The sequence below is a fragment of the Amblyomma maculatum genome, chromosome 1, assembly GCF_055883805.1.
Source record: "Amblyomma maculatum isolate TAMU_Amacu chromosome 1, ASM5588380v1, whole genome shotgun sequence".
NCBI lineage: Eukaryota > Metazoa > Arthropoda > Arachnida > Ixodida > Ixodidae > Amblyomma > Amblyomma maculatum.
In genome coordinates this window covers 424,429,650-424,444,946 of record NC_139344.1, presented here as the reverse complement: position 1 = coordinate 424,444,946, position 15,297 = coordinate 424,429,650, and the positions used below count along the sequence as shown (strand labels likewise).

At 47.4% G+C, this 15,297-nt stretch overlaps 1 protein-coding gene across 1 annotated transcript in view; it reads left to right on the top strand.

Moving 5' to 3' along the window:
- Positions 1-14,243, top strand: part of spel1 (DNA mismatch repair protein spel1) — a 122,422-nt gene extending 108,179 nt beyond the window's left edge. The window contains exons 23-26 of the mRNA XM_084598698.1: positions 4,233-4,324; positions 4,789-4,943; positions 6,151-6,218; positions 13,992-14,243. Of these exons, the coding sequence (XP_084454824.1) occupies positions 4,233-4,324; positions 4,789-4,943; positions 6,151-6,218; positions 13,992-14,063 (387 nt within the window). The 3' untranslated portion in view covers positions 14,064-14,243. The remainder of the gene's footprint in view (positions 1-4,232; positions 4,325-4,788; positions 4,944-6,150; positions 6,219-13,991) is intronic.
- Positions 14,244-15,297: the final 1,054 nt, after the last annotated feature.

Below are 15,297 nucleotides of genomic sequence, written 5' to 3'. Positions count from 1 at the left end.
GACTTCGAGCTTTTTGATTTTCTTTTTGCCCAAGCCTCTCTCAAAATTTTCTTTTGAATGTTTTATTCCCGCTCATTCATTCATTTATTATTTTTGTTGTGCCCTGTGACAGTTTTAATGATATAAGCTTTAGAGCGTAAGCTGTATTGCTACGGGGGTAAAAAGTTGGAAATGGACTGCTTATTCTGGGTTGACCTTGAAGCCTGGTAGTAGTCAAATTGGACTTGGATCTCTGTAGCAGTTGCCTTAATATGTAAATCAGTTTATAGGGAAAAAAAAGGTTACAGTACTGTATTTACTCGAAAGTAACGCGTGTTTTTTAAAAGATTTTCGGCTCTCAGTCTGTGCTCACATTTTAATAGAATACTGCGATTTGGTCGGCCTAAAGCAGCGCTGAAGTGCAGCCATATTGAATCTGTCACCAGTCGGTGTCAGTTTCTGCGCTTTTACGACGTTATGTTGGAAATGTTAGGTGCCACCAAGGAAGCCAAATCCCAATCCATCCAAAGTCAGAACATTGCACTTTTTGCTTGGCTCAGGATCCTGCTGCCACCTTTACTCGTTAGTGTGTTACTTCTGTTATCACATTTCACTCGATGGAAGCGCTTAGAGAAAAGCTATTTGATAACAGAAGAAATCGAAAATTCTGCGGCAACCGATAGTTACACGTTAACGAATCTGCCATGCGTGGATAGGGAATGCAGCACCAGGCGATTTTTTAATGTGAGCCTAACTGCGACGGCTTGTGAGGACATCCTCTGGGAGGACGAGAGTGAAAAGGAAGACTCGGTTTCCGAGAACGTGGCCTCCGACTACGATGACGAGTGAGTGTTTTTTAATGGGACTACAAGGGTCACAATGTCTAATAAAGGTACATTTTCAAGTGCTTAGCTCGCATTACATTTGTTGATTTGTTTTTTCTCGTTGGGCAATACAGTCCAACCCGGATATATCGAACTCGAAGGGGATTGTGAAATAGTTCGATATATCCCTAATTCGATATACAGAAATCGCCTTGTGACGGCACTTAAAATGCGAAAAAACGATACAGTATTTGTCGCGTAATCAACCCACTCGCATAATGAACCCACCCATCACTTTTGCACTTGAGAATTTGGAAAAAGAAAAAAAAAAGTGTTAAGGCCAGCTCGCTCACATGCAAGCGATTGGGCAATCTCAGCCACGAGCGGCAGCGACAGAGTGAAAAATTTCCAACTTGTTGGAACTGTGTCCCTATCGCCGCTGGAGCCATCGAGGCAGCTTGGAACAAGGTTTCTGTGCCGCCGTAGCAGAAAATCGTGAGCGTTTTCGCTGCATGTCGATGGCGCGCGCCACTTCGTTTCGGTCTTCTCATCCACAGTTCATTTCTTGGCAGCGTGCCAAGATGCTGCGCAGCGATAACGGGGCGGCGCGTTTATCTTTTGATACCTCCTGCAGTGGCGGGGAGCGAACTTGGCAGAGTGCCCGTGATGGCTTGATTGCACAAGCCTGGTTCCATTTAACATGTCGCGCTTGGGGCGGGCGTCATGATCGCAGCTGACCCGTGCTTTCGTTGATTCATACGTGCAAGAATAGGGGAGAAAACCTGGGCCAGGGGGCGCTGCGCCGCTCTGTGCGTCAGCGCCTTCCATGGAGATCCCGTCAAAACCTACGCGCAGTGCGGCCGCGCCGTCTGCTCCCCGCCGCATAGAAAAACATGCTGTCGTTTGCTCCGCGCTGCTCTCCAGCACGTGTCTGCGCGCGCGCGCTCGGTTGTTTCTCTCCTCCTCCGGCCACATTCTGGCCGCCGGCGCGCTCCAACAAAGGGGGCAAGAAAAAAAAAAAACTGGAATGAAAAAGTGACGGCGCGCTTTTTCGCAAAACTCGTGAAAGTGTTTTTCTCTCTTCTCTCTTTCGTGTTGGAACGATGGTTGTCGGTTTTTTTTTTTAGGTATCTCGTACCGCTCGTATCTCGCACCTCTGTTTGTAACTGGCGGTGCCGCAGCAGCCATCGCAGAACCAAGTCGGCCTCAAGAAACAGATACCATCACTAGGCGCTTATAAAGGGAAAACACATACGTTAATCGTCCTATCCTCATACGCGATCCTGCTTCGGGAGCTCAAAACTGCGCATTCGCTAGAGGAGATAAGTGAACTAGGGATTGCACAGCGTAGCTGTGGAATTAAGAAGGCAAAGGTTTCCGTGGAGAGATGTCCCCGTCTGCATGGAGAGTCGTCAGACATTTCCTCGCTGTTCGTCTCGTGGAAAGGAAACTGCCGCAAAAAATGGCATGCCTCGGCTTCTGGGGAATGACCCAAGTCGTTAGGAACCCCTCATCGTTAAAGGTAGATAGGTCATTGATTTCGAACGGCAGCGCTGCAGCAGCGAACTTTCCCTGGCCGGTGTCGGCAGGAACCAAAGGGTAAGGCGGCATGCTTTGTGCCTTTGTAAGGAATGCATCCTAAACACGCCGAAAACATGCCCTACGGCGCCGGCAGCACTGCCTAAAACGTTTGTCCCCAAAGAGCTGAATAGGCCCCTTTCAAGTGACCAGTCACAAAGGGAAAGGAAGGAGCACTCGTCGCTGTGTACAAGCCTATCGGTTATTCTCAACCAGAAGGCTGGACCCTTCATTCTGTGAACATGGATAAAGGCATCAAGAGGTGCCGCCTCAAGTCCTTCAAGATACCTGTCGTTTGCCTCCCGCCTTCAAGTAGCGAATTCGCGTTCATATTTTTTATGTCTGAGCTTGCCAACAAGCGCTCATTGAAAACAATGTCCGGCGATCAATTAATCATAATTTCTTACTTTCGAAAGCACCGATAAAAAAACATGCCTCCAGCCAGCCTCTATGTCAGCCGGGGCACAGAAAAAAGCAAAATTAAGAAATCCCACTGGCAAAGAGCACCGGCTTTGCGTGCGAAGGTGCGCCACCAACCCTCCTTGTCCTCACTCTCCTTCTCCCGCTCCGCTTGCACGCGCGGCTGAACGTAGCACGCGCTCCCGAGCGAGCAGGCTGCGCACACTCTGCAGACAGCCGCGCGCAGTGCGGGCGCGAATGCGCGTAGGTTTTGTAGTTCCTCTCCGCTCCGCTGGAAACTGAGCGCTGGCGTCGCGGAGCAAACTCCAGCTTTGGTTCCCTATAAACGACACTCCCCCCTCAAATAAAAGAAAAAAAGAAAAACCTGCTGCTTTTTAACGTCCGCAGCCGGCCATATCTTACGCTACGCAGCCGCCGCGCACAGAATTTCCGCAGCACACGCTGGAGAAAGCGTCCGTCGTCTGTCTGAAAACAGACTGAGCTAGTTGATGCATGCATTAGATCGTGCTGAAGGAAAGAGATAGCTCGGCAAAAGAATGGGCACACCCACGCACATGTCTTGCAAACGTCGTGTGCTGGCGCGCGGGAAAGGATAACTGCAGATGTGCGCGCGCCTTTGGGGGGAACGGGCGCGGCGCTGCCCAGACCAGCTGTCGCCGAACTGCCCCCATTCCCACCGCGCGTGGCTTGAAAACATCACGCGGCAAACGGCCAAGGGTGATGCAATCGTCTTTGGGGAAGGTACGCTGTCCAGTGCGTGGTGCGGATTTCGATGGTGAAATTGAGTTCGATATATGACACTGCTTACTTATACTTTTACATGGGGTTTTCAAGGGGATATTCCGTGAGTTCGATATAACCAAAATTCGATATATCCGGGTTCGATATAACCGGGTTCGACTGTATGCAAAGTCACCCCTGGCATTGCAATCACGGTTGCGTTACATTCGAGTAAATACGGCATATGCCACACTTCTCTGTAGACACCTAAACCAGGCAGGAATGGAAGGGAGGACAGTGGCAGTAAAAGAAGAAATAAGAAATAGGTTGAAAATAGAGGTGTCGTAGTGGAGAGCCACGAAATTGTTTCGGCCACCTGAGGATCTTTAGCATGCACTGACATTCACAGATATCGCATAGCACACAAATGCAAAATGGGAAAGAAACCATTAATATATCACGGCCAAGTAGAAATAACATAACATAAGGGCTGGCAAATTAATTTTTCGACGGTTGAGTTATTTAACGTCCCTCCTCTCTCTGTGTCTCTCCCGCCCTCCTTTTGCTAGTCTGGATTGCAGAAGCTTGTATTCAGAAACATCTGCTGCTGTGTTGTTTCTTAAAAGAGGGGCAAATTGTGTAAACTTACAGTTATGCTGCAGGAGATGATTATTTCACATTTGCAGAGTGAACATTTTTTGTGTTGTGCAGAATGCAACAGCCGACAGCCTCGTGGTGATTGATGAGCTTGGCCGTGGCACCTCCACCTACGATGGCTTTGGGCTGGCCTGGGCTATCTCCGAGTGAGTTAAGGGCATATCATCTTCACACTTCTTTGTTTCATCTCATCCAGTGTTGTTTTGCTTACTTATCCACACGCATGCTGGCTCTATCTGCAAGAGAGAAATATGAGCACTAGCTTTCTTGATTGCACATCCTCCATTGTAACTGAGACTCGTATTCCTGTTTGTTGCTAATGGTCAGCAATTGATGCATTGCCCCGATGTGCATCATGATGGTCAAGTTAAAACCCCTTGGCGTAAAGTACTCATACTAAGCAGTTCCTACTAAACGGGCTCGCATGACTGGGGCTGTTTCAAATGGGCTTAGCTCTGCATCTTCGTTTGAGCCTGGATGTCCTAAAGAGTAAAGTAAAACGCTACGCCATTTCCTGACCTGTCCCTTGCATGCCCTGTTTTGTATGTTGCAGCAGTAAATACCTGGTCTGTGTCAGTGTCAGCTGCTGAAGCGCGAGTTGTTTGTGCAGGCGTTTGGTGAAGGAGGTGGATGCCTTCTGCCTGTTTGCCACTCACTTCCACGAGTTGACCGAACTGGCTACCGAGGTGCCTTGCGTTCGCAATGTCCACGTCACGGCTGATGTACGCGAGGACAGCTTTACGCTCCTCTACAAGATTAAGCCAGGTAGCCCTCTTTTTTTTCATTTTAGCAGCAATACTATGTTAAAAGCAATTTCTGACATTTTAAAAGCTGTGGCATCACCATAGATCAAGCTAGCCTACCATGTGATTGTTACACAAAAATGTTTTCAATGAGGAAGGCAGCAATTTTTACGTTTAAGTGGGCCTGTATTAATAGGATACTCGGTTTTACCCATAGAGAGCCTGCTCTTACTGAGAACAGAGCCTTTATAACCTAGACAAGACCACAAAGAGAAATGCAGGTGCAACTATCAACGGCCAATTTCACAATTAAACTGCATACATTGATACCACTTTTTGGCGCAGATCGCGGTAGTCATGCTGCACCCACATTCGCTTCTAAACTAGAACCACTCAGTTTTTTTCGGCGCAGAAAGCACAACTTTGAATCGAGTGGCAGATATATATATTTTTTCTTCAAGTTTTCAAAGAGAAATCACCAATGATATGCCAGCCAAATTACAGTACAGTTATTCAGCTATGTTAAGTTGGTTGGCTGGAGCTGGCTGGTCAAGCGGCCATCACTGTGGGCTGTCACCAAGTTTAAATAAGTAAAACTAAATAAACTAAGCAGTCAGGCTGTTCTCAGATGTGGATTCAATGTGTCATGCCTGTGGTTGCGCACATGTCAGAAGTGCGCAAGCAACTCCTTGCTTTTTCAGTAGGTCTGTTTCAACATTATCTTGTTGCACCAGTGATGTTTGGAGGTGGACTGCCTTTAGGATCTCATCTGAATTAACAGGTGTGAGATATGTAGTGTCCGAATTGGGGAACATCTGACACTGCAGACTTACATGGGCATTCAGGCTATTCAATTTATCTATTTGTCTGAATTAACGGGAGTCTAAATATTGAGCTTTTCCTGTATTGGATTGCATTGGCAGTGTCAGAAGGCATCGTTAGGATCCAAAATTTTATATCTCTTAGCCGTGCCGATATTTTTTGTTCATCTCACGATCTGCAGCTTAAAAACCGTCGGCTAAAATATATAGAAGCTGTAAGATGTACATTGAATTAAACCATAATTAGTGCATATGTAGTGTATTGTCTCAAACTATAGGGCAACCTCTTCAAATCTGAGGTATTTAAGACCAGTTACTGTAATGTCAGTTTGCTGGTAACTGAGCCTTACAAGTGGTAAGGCTTGATTGTGGTAAAAGCCATGGCTGTGTGGCCACTCTGCCTTACAGGTGTCTGCAGTCAGAGCTTTGGCTTGGAAGTTGCCCAGCTGGCACGTTTTCCAGATTACGTTATTAAGGTACGTGTGCCTGTCGAGCATCATGGTGCTGGATTGCAGTCATTAATTGATTTCTCAGTGATGTTTCTTATGTATCAATTTGGAGAGCTTTTGATGCTCTGGGGGTATTTGAATGTCTGTTCTTGTGCATGTTTATTTAAAATAAGTTTGAAGCTTTGAAAATAGCTTGTTGTGGACCTAATGGGCCAGTTGGTTTGTTCAAGCAACCACTCAGTGTAACTGTTAAATTTTGTAGCCTTTCAGCACTCTGCTACTCTCGTGCTGTGCCATTTCAAACATATATCTAGTTCCTTAGCTTTAAGCCTGTTTATGTGGGGAGTCCTTAGCCACAGAGCACTATTTAGAGGTTGGCAGAATCTATTTTGCAGCATGGGTCAGAGATCAAATGCAAAAAGGAAGAGAAGAAACTTTATTTATGCAATGAGGGCATATTGCTGGTGCCCTTAGTACAGGTCCCCATTGCTGAATCAAATACTGTACAATCTCAGTGGTATGAACCTTACGGGGTTGCAAAAAAAATTAAAACGAACAAAAATCAGTATGCAGAAAAGCATGGGGAAAGCATCCACACAGATGTGTACAGCAGAATACCACTTGAACGAAAGTCATTTACACGAAGTATTCAGCTGTAAGAACTTTCTTAAATCCTCCACCGAAACTCCATTGAACGCCATGCAAAGGGGTCATGGACCATGGACCATGACCTCCCCTGCTATACTGAGCACTTTAACAGGCTCAACCCGCACTTTTTCTTGCATATTCTTACATTTTTACACTGACAACCACGCTTCGTTACCAAGTGACAAGAAGTGGCCACCATTTAGCTTTGAACTGAATTGGCTATCTAAAGAAGCTCTTAGCTAGCTGAATACAAACCTGGCTTTGCACACTTAATTGGCTTCTCAGCCATAGCTGCAAGCCCCACTAGACCTTTTAGCTCCAAGAAGAGTTAACCAGCATATTCATGCTGGTTAACCATGATCGGCTGAAGCAATGATCTGCGTGGAGAAACTTGAAGGCCTTTGCTGCCCAGCAGACCATTATGCCAGACAAGATTCACGAGAACTTGCACACAGCGACTGAGTTCAAGACCACTGCAGTCCTCCGTTCAAAAGTGCTGCAAAAGGTTACTGTATTCTTCGCTTGCAAATGAGCCCAGTGACAAATAAATGGATTGCGATATAATTTTAACACCTGATATGTCTTGCAGCTAATGGAAACCAGTTTCCACGCACTCATCTCGGTTCAGTGAACTTTCACTTTAACAAACTTTTTCCTAAGGCCTCTTGAAGTTTCTTCAAATGAAGTTTCACTGTATACTGCTGAGGAAATTTACAGTCGAACCCGGATATTTCGAATTTTGGTTATATTGAACTCGCGGAATATCCCCTTGAAAATCCCATGTACTAACAGTATAGGAAAGCTGCGTCGTATATAGAACTCAATTTCACCGGTCGTTCGAGACGGTGCGCCTCCCATAAAGACGATCGCATCACTTCGGCCGTTTGCCGCGTGACGTTTTCAAGCTACGCGCGGAGGGAATGAGAGGATACAGCTCGTCGACGGCTGGTCTAGGGCAGCGCCGCGCTCTTCCCCCAATGGCGCGCGTATCTGCCGTGATCTCTGCTGCGCTAGCATGTGACGTTTGCAAGTCGTGTGTGAAGGAACGAGAGGGAACCAATGCAGCCCTGGTGTTCAGGAGAGGGGAAAAACGCAATAGAGCGAAGCGCAAGGGTGTGCCCACTCTTCTACTGAGCTTTATCTCTCCCCTTCCTCTCTCTTTCCCGGTCTCGTTCGCAGCAGCATGCACTACGCATGCACGGACAAGCCAGCTCAGCACGTGGCAGACGCTTCTTCAGTGTCTGTTGTGAACGCTCTGCGTGCGGTGGCTGGCGTGCGATGAGCGTCTCGTGTCATCGTGCTGAACATGCGTAAGCTACGGCGACCACGGACGCTAAAAAAATGGCAGATTTTTTTCTTTCTTTCTTTTTTTTTTTTTTTTTCGCAAGAGTCGTTTATTTTTGCCGTCGGGCTGAACGTATGCTATGGCGGCTGCGGAGATTAAGAAGCGGCAGTTTTCTTTTTTTCTTTTTTTTTTTTTTTTTTTTTTTTTGCCGAGGGTCGTTTATTCTTGCATCTATGAATCAACGAAAGCACGCGGTTGGCTGCGGTCATGCCATCGGCTTTTAGCATTGTTCGCTCCGAACGGCATTTGCAGCTGTCATGCTTGGCAATGATTTTGTAGCAGTGGTCTACGCCCGCACCACCCCAAGCGCGGCACGATAAATCGAACCATGGCTTGTGCAATCAAGCCATCACACGGGCACTCTGCTAAGTTCGCTCCCTGCCACCACAGGATCTACGAAAAGTGTAGTTAAACGATAAACACGTCGTGGCGTTATCGCTGCGCAGCATCTGGCCCGCTGCCAATAAATGAACTGTGGATGCGACGGTCGAAACGGAGGACGCGCCACCTTTTTTTGTTTTTTTGTTTTTGTTTTTGTTGTTTTTTTTTTCAAATTCTCGGGGGCGAAAATGGGGAGTGGGTTCATTATGCAAGTGGGTTGACTACGCGACAAATACCGTATCATCTTTCACGATCGCAAGTGGCTTCTCATGCCGATTTCTGTATATCGAATTATCGATATATCAAACTATTTCACGATCTCCTTCGAATTCGATATATCCGGGTTCGACTGTATTTCGAGCCACTGCAAACATCTCGCAGCACATACAAATCATCAGTCAATTGCAACATACCCCGCCGCAAGCTGCTCACTGTGTGTGCAGTGTGACTAGCGATCGCAAATTCGAAGATTCGAGGTGCACAGGCGGACTGGTGATCGCGATGTCGGCAATTCGTGGTTCATGCACTGACGGAAACTGGTCCTTATGTGTACAGCGCGACAAATGATCACGCAGTTAATGACGTATGTGTAGCGCTTAGAGCTGAAGGCTGCGATCACATTTCGCATGTTCGTATCGTTTGTGGTGACTGTAAGAGTATTTGGAACATCCGAAATTCTGCACATTGTACACGATGCATTCGAGCTGGAGAATCCGCCTTTTGCGCGAGGATGTGGCGCCGTCATGCGGGAGCGGGCGGGAAACACATTGAGCGGCACTGTAGCAGACGACGCGAAAGCGCACCATACGAAATGGCCACGCCAACGCTGGTAGAAAGCGAAAGCTTCCCCCCTTTTTTGGCCTCGGAGCGGAAAGTAGTGACAGTGAATGCAGCATATCATCTTCACGCAGTATGGGGGAAGGTAGAGCGTTTTCACAATCCACTCATAACGCACGTACGGATAAACTATCTTCATATTGTGAGAGCGTGTAGCGCGGGCCGTGTTCGACGTGACAGAATGAGACGCTCTCAGCGTGCAGGTTTTCGGCAGACAGGAGATCGTGGGGGCAGAGAGAGAGAGAGAGAGGGGGATCTCAAAGGGCAAAGCAGCCAGGGGTTTGTTGATGCTGCAGAGCTTGGTGGAATCGTCTCCTGTGACTTTGAGCGGCGCATATGCGCGGGGTGTCTTGAGTTACCGAGCACAATGCGGTCACCGCGGCGCCGGCATGGTGCAATGGGCGTCGCTTCCTCCTCGCGTCATCTACAACCGTGCAGCTATAGGATTTCATCCACGAAGATCGGCAGAGAGTCACATATACACACCCCGTGAAAAGGGCATTGTCCCGGCCGGAATGCACACCTGCAGGAGACGCGCTGCATTTTTCTGGCAATGGATGATTCAAAGCTGTAGCCGGTTTCTGGCCTCAGGAGTCAGAACGGATGTGGTCGCAGTGGTGAAAAGGTTCTCGGTGCGCAGAGAATGGTCATTCTGTTGTGAAAGGATCTCCAACGTTCATTTCTGCCTCCGCCGCGATTTCTGCGGAATCAACAACTTGGTGACACATGTGAATCTCCTACATATCGGATGCGCATCTCGGTCAGGAACCAACCCTGTTCTACGTCCAGAGCGATCCACTCTGCAAGTGAACGAGCACGAACCCTCCAGGAGACTCATTTATTATGCCGGACGGTTTCCTTGCCGTTGCAAACGGACGAAGACGACGATTATCAAGCTCCCTAACGAAGTGCATCTGATTGCGTACATTAAAGGAACAAAGTCCGGATGCTTTGGCGTGCACGAAGGAGAGCCTTTAATTAAAAAAAAAATACTGTGCGTCGTGCAAGTGTCAAGTGCGTCATATGCTCCGAGCGGCAAAAACACAGATACTACAGGTATGTATGCATCTAAGCGAAATAGGCATGATGAAAAGTACCTACTGGAGTTTTCACCCAGGCTGTAGCGCACCAGTGATAGCTGCAATGAGGATTTCTTCGGTGCGTGATTGCTTCAGTTGCACCGGGGCCTGAAGGCGATGTATTTTGTCCCTTCTTATCTTTATATGCGAAAGGGCTAGGTAGCTTAGATATCACAGGCGGCTGTGTGTGCTAGGCCGTAATATTTAGCATGTTTTATCGTGACTGCCACCTTACTAACAAGAAGAAAAAATACGGCGTTTTAATGCACTGCCGTTCGCGAGCCTCATGACCAGCTCAACCACTCTGCTCGCTAACGGCGGTGCATCACAACAAACACCCTTTTTTTCTTCTTTTTAGTCAGGCGGCAGTTGCGATAAAACATGCTAAATATTACGGTCTAGCGCACACAGCCACCTGTGATATCTGCGCTACCCGGCCCCTTCGCACATAAATAAAACAAACGACAAAATACATCGCCATCAGACGCCCCGAACAAATGCTCATTGCGGCTATCACTGGTGGGTTACAGGCTTGGTGCAAACTCCGGTAGATACTTTTCATCATGCACATTTCCTTTAGATGCATACATACCTGTAACGAAGTGTTTTTCGCACAGTCGAGAGCATGCAGTCGGCTGCCAAGGTCGCCCATTCACGTCTTGGTTGCCCTAATCCAAGCTTGACGCCGTTGCAGGTCGCCGAAGGAAAGCTAACAAAACGCGTCTTGCATCCCGCCTCGAGAGTGGCAGCCGTAAGCGGCACAGGTGGTTGGCATCGTTTTACCGAGGCTGTGATTCCAGCCCCCGTGCGTTGGCTATGAGTGCGGCGACGTGAAGCGCCGTCGACGCCGCTCAGTGTGTTTTCATCAGTCGCCGCTGGGGCTTCGCGCATGCGCAGAAAACTCGCGCAAAAGGCGGATTTTAACGAAGGAAGCTTGCCAAAATTACGCAGCCTTGCCTGGCATGAGGCTAGAGTCATTTGAACTGATTAGAACTGGCTTTTGCCCTCATTCTGATTTCATTAATGTGATCATGGGGTACTGATCTTGCTTTTATTGGACTATAGCTGGCAGTCTCAACCCTCAATAACTTGTAAGTCATAAAATGAAGAAAGGTTTTAGGATCAGCAAGATGCCAAATTTTAATTGTACAGTAGAACCCCGTTCATACGTTTTTCACCGGTCCGAGAAAAAAAAGCGTAACAGCCGGAAAAACACAACAGTGAGGAAGGCTCCGAAAAGGAATGAGAACGGTGCAGCTTTCACTTCAAACAATTTATTTCCGCAAAATGACATTAGGACTTTAAAAAATCAAGAATAGTGGACTGCCGTTTCTTTCGCTCACTAGAAAACACCAGTCGCTTAGCCTGGAAAGCCGCACTGCTGTCTGCGTCCTTTGAGGCATACCTACGGAGGAGGTCCAGAGCCACGACCGCTTCTCTAAAGCTCGGATCTGACAAATCCTCGGAATCATGTGGCTCGAGCTCGTCATCACAATCTGCGGCTTCACTCGCGACCGAGCTCGCAACAATATCACCGATACTCTGGCACTCTGATGTCACGACGGCAGCATCCACTGCGACGTAGTCATCATATGTGAGTCCCGTGGCACCCGGCGCATCCATCGCCTCAGTGAGCTCTTGATCGCAATAGGCTGTTTCCGACTCCCCGGCGTCTGTGCCAGGAAATTCCCGTTTGCCGTCCGTGTGAAAGTCACACTGCGCGAAGCACTGCTGTGCAGTTGATGCGGCCACTGCAGCCCACGCTGAAGCGACATAGTGCATAGCGTCAAGCACCGAAATGGTCGTAGGCTGCTGTCCACGATCAATACGTGCAAGATAGCGCTTCACAACACACTTCCGGTAGGAATGCTTCAGGTTCTTTATGACGCCGGCATCCAGCGGCTGCAGATGGCTTGTTGTGTTCGGTGGGAAGAACACAAGCTTGACGTTCCGAAGAAACTGCGGGTCTCTTGGGTGGGCAGCACAATTGTCTAGAAAAAGGAGAACACTCCTGCACTGGGATCCCATCTTGTTATCAAAGTAGCGAAAAAATTCTTCGAACAACGAACACGTCATCCACGCACGACTCTTACTTCTGTAGTGACATGGCAGCAGGCAAGTGTTCTTCAAGCACCGCAGGTTCCCAATTGCCCTAATAGCGGGTTCCATTTGTCAATTACCCATGGCTTTAACTTATCGGAACCATCCATGTTGCAGCAAAGGAGCACCGTCAATCGCTCTTTGCTGTTTTTGCCTCCGTGATACGCTTCTCCTTTCAGGCTTAGGCACTTCGACAGCTGCACCCGAAAAAAAAAAAAGGCCTGTTTCATCGGCGTTCTAGATGTCACGAGGCGCATAGCCCTCAATTAGTATAGCAGATAGTGTGGCCTTCCAATCGTCGACTGTTGCCAAGTTCACATTTGCTGATTCACCGCTTACTGTCTTGTATGCGATGCCGTGCCTCTTCTGAAAGTGGTCGATCCAGCCATTCGGCGCCGCAAAGTCCGTGATGCCCAGTCTGTCGGCGATGTCCACTGCCTTCTCGCGCAAAACGCTGCCATCAAAGTTGATGCCGGCAGCGCGAGCTTGCTTGAACCAGGTCAGAAGAGCCTCGTCGAAATTTTCATACTTGGCCCCACGAGCCTGTTTAGCTTTCGAACCGAAAAGCGCTGCATTGCCTTCAATCTCGGCACACTTTGAGACGATGCTGTTAAGCGTCGATGGTGCCAAGGTCTTTGGCAATATCAATTCTTTTCCGCGCTGGCTGCCTGTCGACAGCGTTGAGTGCGTCCGGCTTTTCCTGGAGGGCCTTCCCCTTGCGCGACGCCATCGAAGAACGTCAGATCACGAACGTCGGATACAAAGGACAAGGGTTAGTTCGACTGGTTCACGACCGGCTTTGTCGTGGACTGGTTCGACGTATGGATGGATGGATGAAGCTGAACCCTTTGAATCGGGCAGTGGCGGTGCACGCCACCTAGCCGACGTTCACGAGGCAGATGGCCATCTAGTGGCGGCCTCTCCAACTCGCGTGCGGCTTCTTGAAGTTAGTTCCATAGCCAAGCCTAGCCAAGACTTCAAAAGTCAAAATGGTGGTTGGCGCACGTTGCCTCAGGCGGGTTCGCGGTGACCAGTTGCGACGTATCATGCGGGTACGTTTTCACAGCTACAACATAACAACGAGGATCCCAATACATTGGATCCTACGAGAGCAATGCCGGGACCGGATGAAAGCGATTTAACAGCCGGGAAAACGCAGCAGTGAGGAACGTAACAACGGAGTTCTACTGTATATTGATTTTGAATATAAACTGCTTGTCGAAAACTTTGTTTTTGGTTCTAAAAAAACAAAGCAAAAAAAACATGCAGGAGCATGGTACATGTGAATTACTGAAATAGCAGCTTCATCAATTACTGTACTATATTGTCAATTACATTTACTTTATGATTTGTAATTGTTGCTGTGTTATTGAATTGCCTTTGAAGAATTGTTTCATGTATTTGATGCAGGAGGGAAGGAAAGTCCTGGCACAGTATGAGGACTATCGAACAGAAAATGACTCTGTTCCTATGGAGCACTGATTTCTTTTTTAGTTTTTTCTCTTCAGTGTTGGTCGTTATGTGAGTGTAAAAATAAAACAGTTCTGTCATTCATGTGTACAAGTTGTTAACTGTACTGCTAAGGCATATTGTATGAGGAAGGCAAAATTGCATGGTACTCCGTGTACCAAATGTGTCTGCATAAGCTTTGGAAGAAAATATATTTTTCGGTTGTAATATCAGCCGGCCTTGCAAAGGGTTTGATCGAGGTATCAGCTTAAGGAATAAATGGTTGCAGTTTTTTCATCCAGGTTATTTATTTTCATTAAATTGAAGCTGATGAGGGCGTCATGATGTTCCAAATCAACAGGTAGGTGAACTAAAAGAAGGGCTGAAGTCAATGTGCGTTCTCGACATTGTTTGACTCTGAAAATGAATTTCAACTTTGAGAGTGACCATTCGCTTTTAAAGATAAAGACGTAATTTTTTAATTCCTGTTTTTCGTTTGAAATACTGTTTTAACAGTAGCAATCGTAGAAATGAGCTCGGAAATCCAAAGCTGAGCTTGGGGATGTGAACTCTTTGCTGACACCATATTGTTTGTACTGCATCGACGGTCTCTTACTGCAGAAATTTGTCGCCTTTGGTGGCACACATCTTGCCAATGCCTCTATTCTCAATGCCTAGCTTGACCTGATCACCCAGGCCATCTGGATAAATGTAAGGGCTTCATCTCCTGAGGCTCTTCAGCTTTATTTGATAATAATGCTTCTCGCCCATCTGGTTGTCCCACTTTGCGCTCTGGTAAGGAGCTTTTTGGCTGTTACGCTGCATTTTCGGGATACCCCAAATTTCTGTTCTGCTGTCATTAACCATCACTCAATATCAATTTTCTTGAGCATGGATAAGTCCAAGCTACTTGGTGGCCAGTTGCCCAGTGTGTAGGGGTACAATACAACCTCGTTATAGTAAACTCCGATATAGTAAAAACTGATATAGTAAAGTTAAACTGAAGTCCCAGTTCATCTTCCATAGACAACAGTACATTTTCCCCCCTTTATAGTAAAGACGTTTTTGGTAAAAATCAGTTGTAGTAAAGTGCGCCTGGCCGCAACGACGAATCCCACGATATGATATCGCCACCACTACCTAGAATCTTGAGGCAAAGATTTTTTTTAATTTGAAAACAGAAAAATAACACAGTGTTCGTTTAAGTGGCTTTACCACCAGGCTAGGCAGCAGGCAGGAGAAGCCTACTTTACGGAGTCCTTGTAGC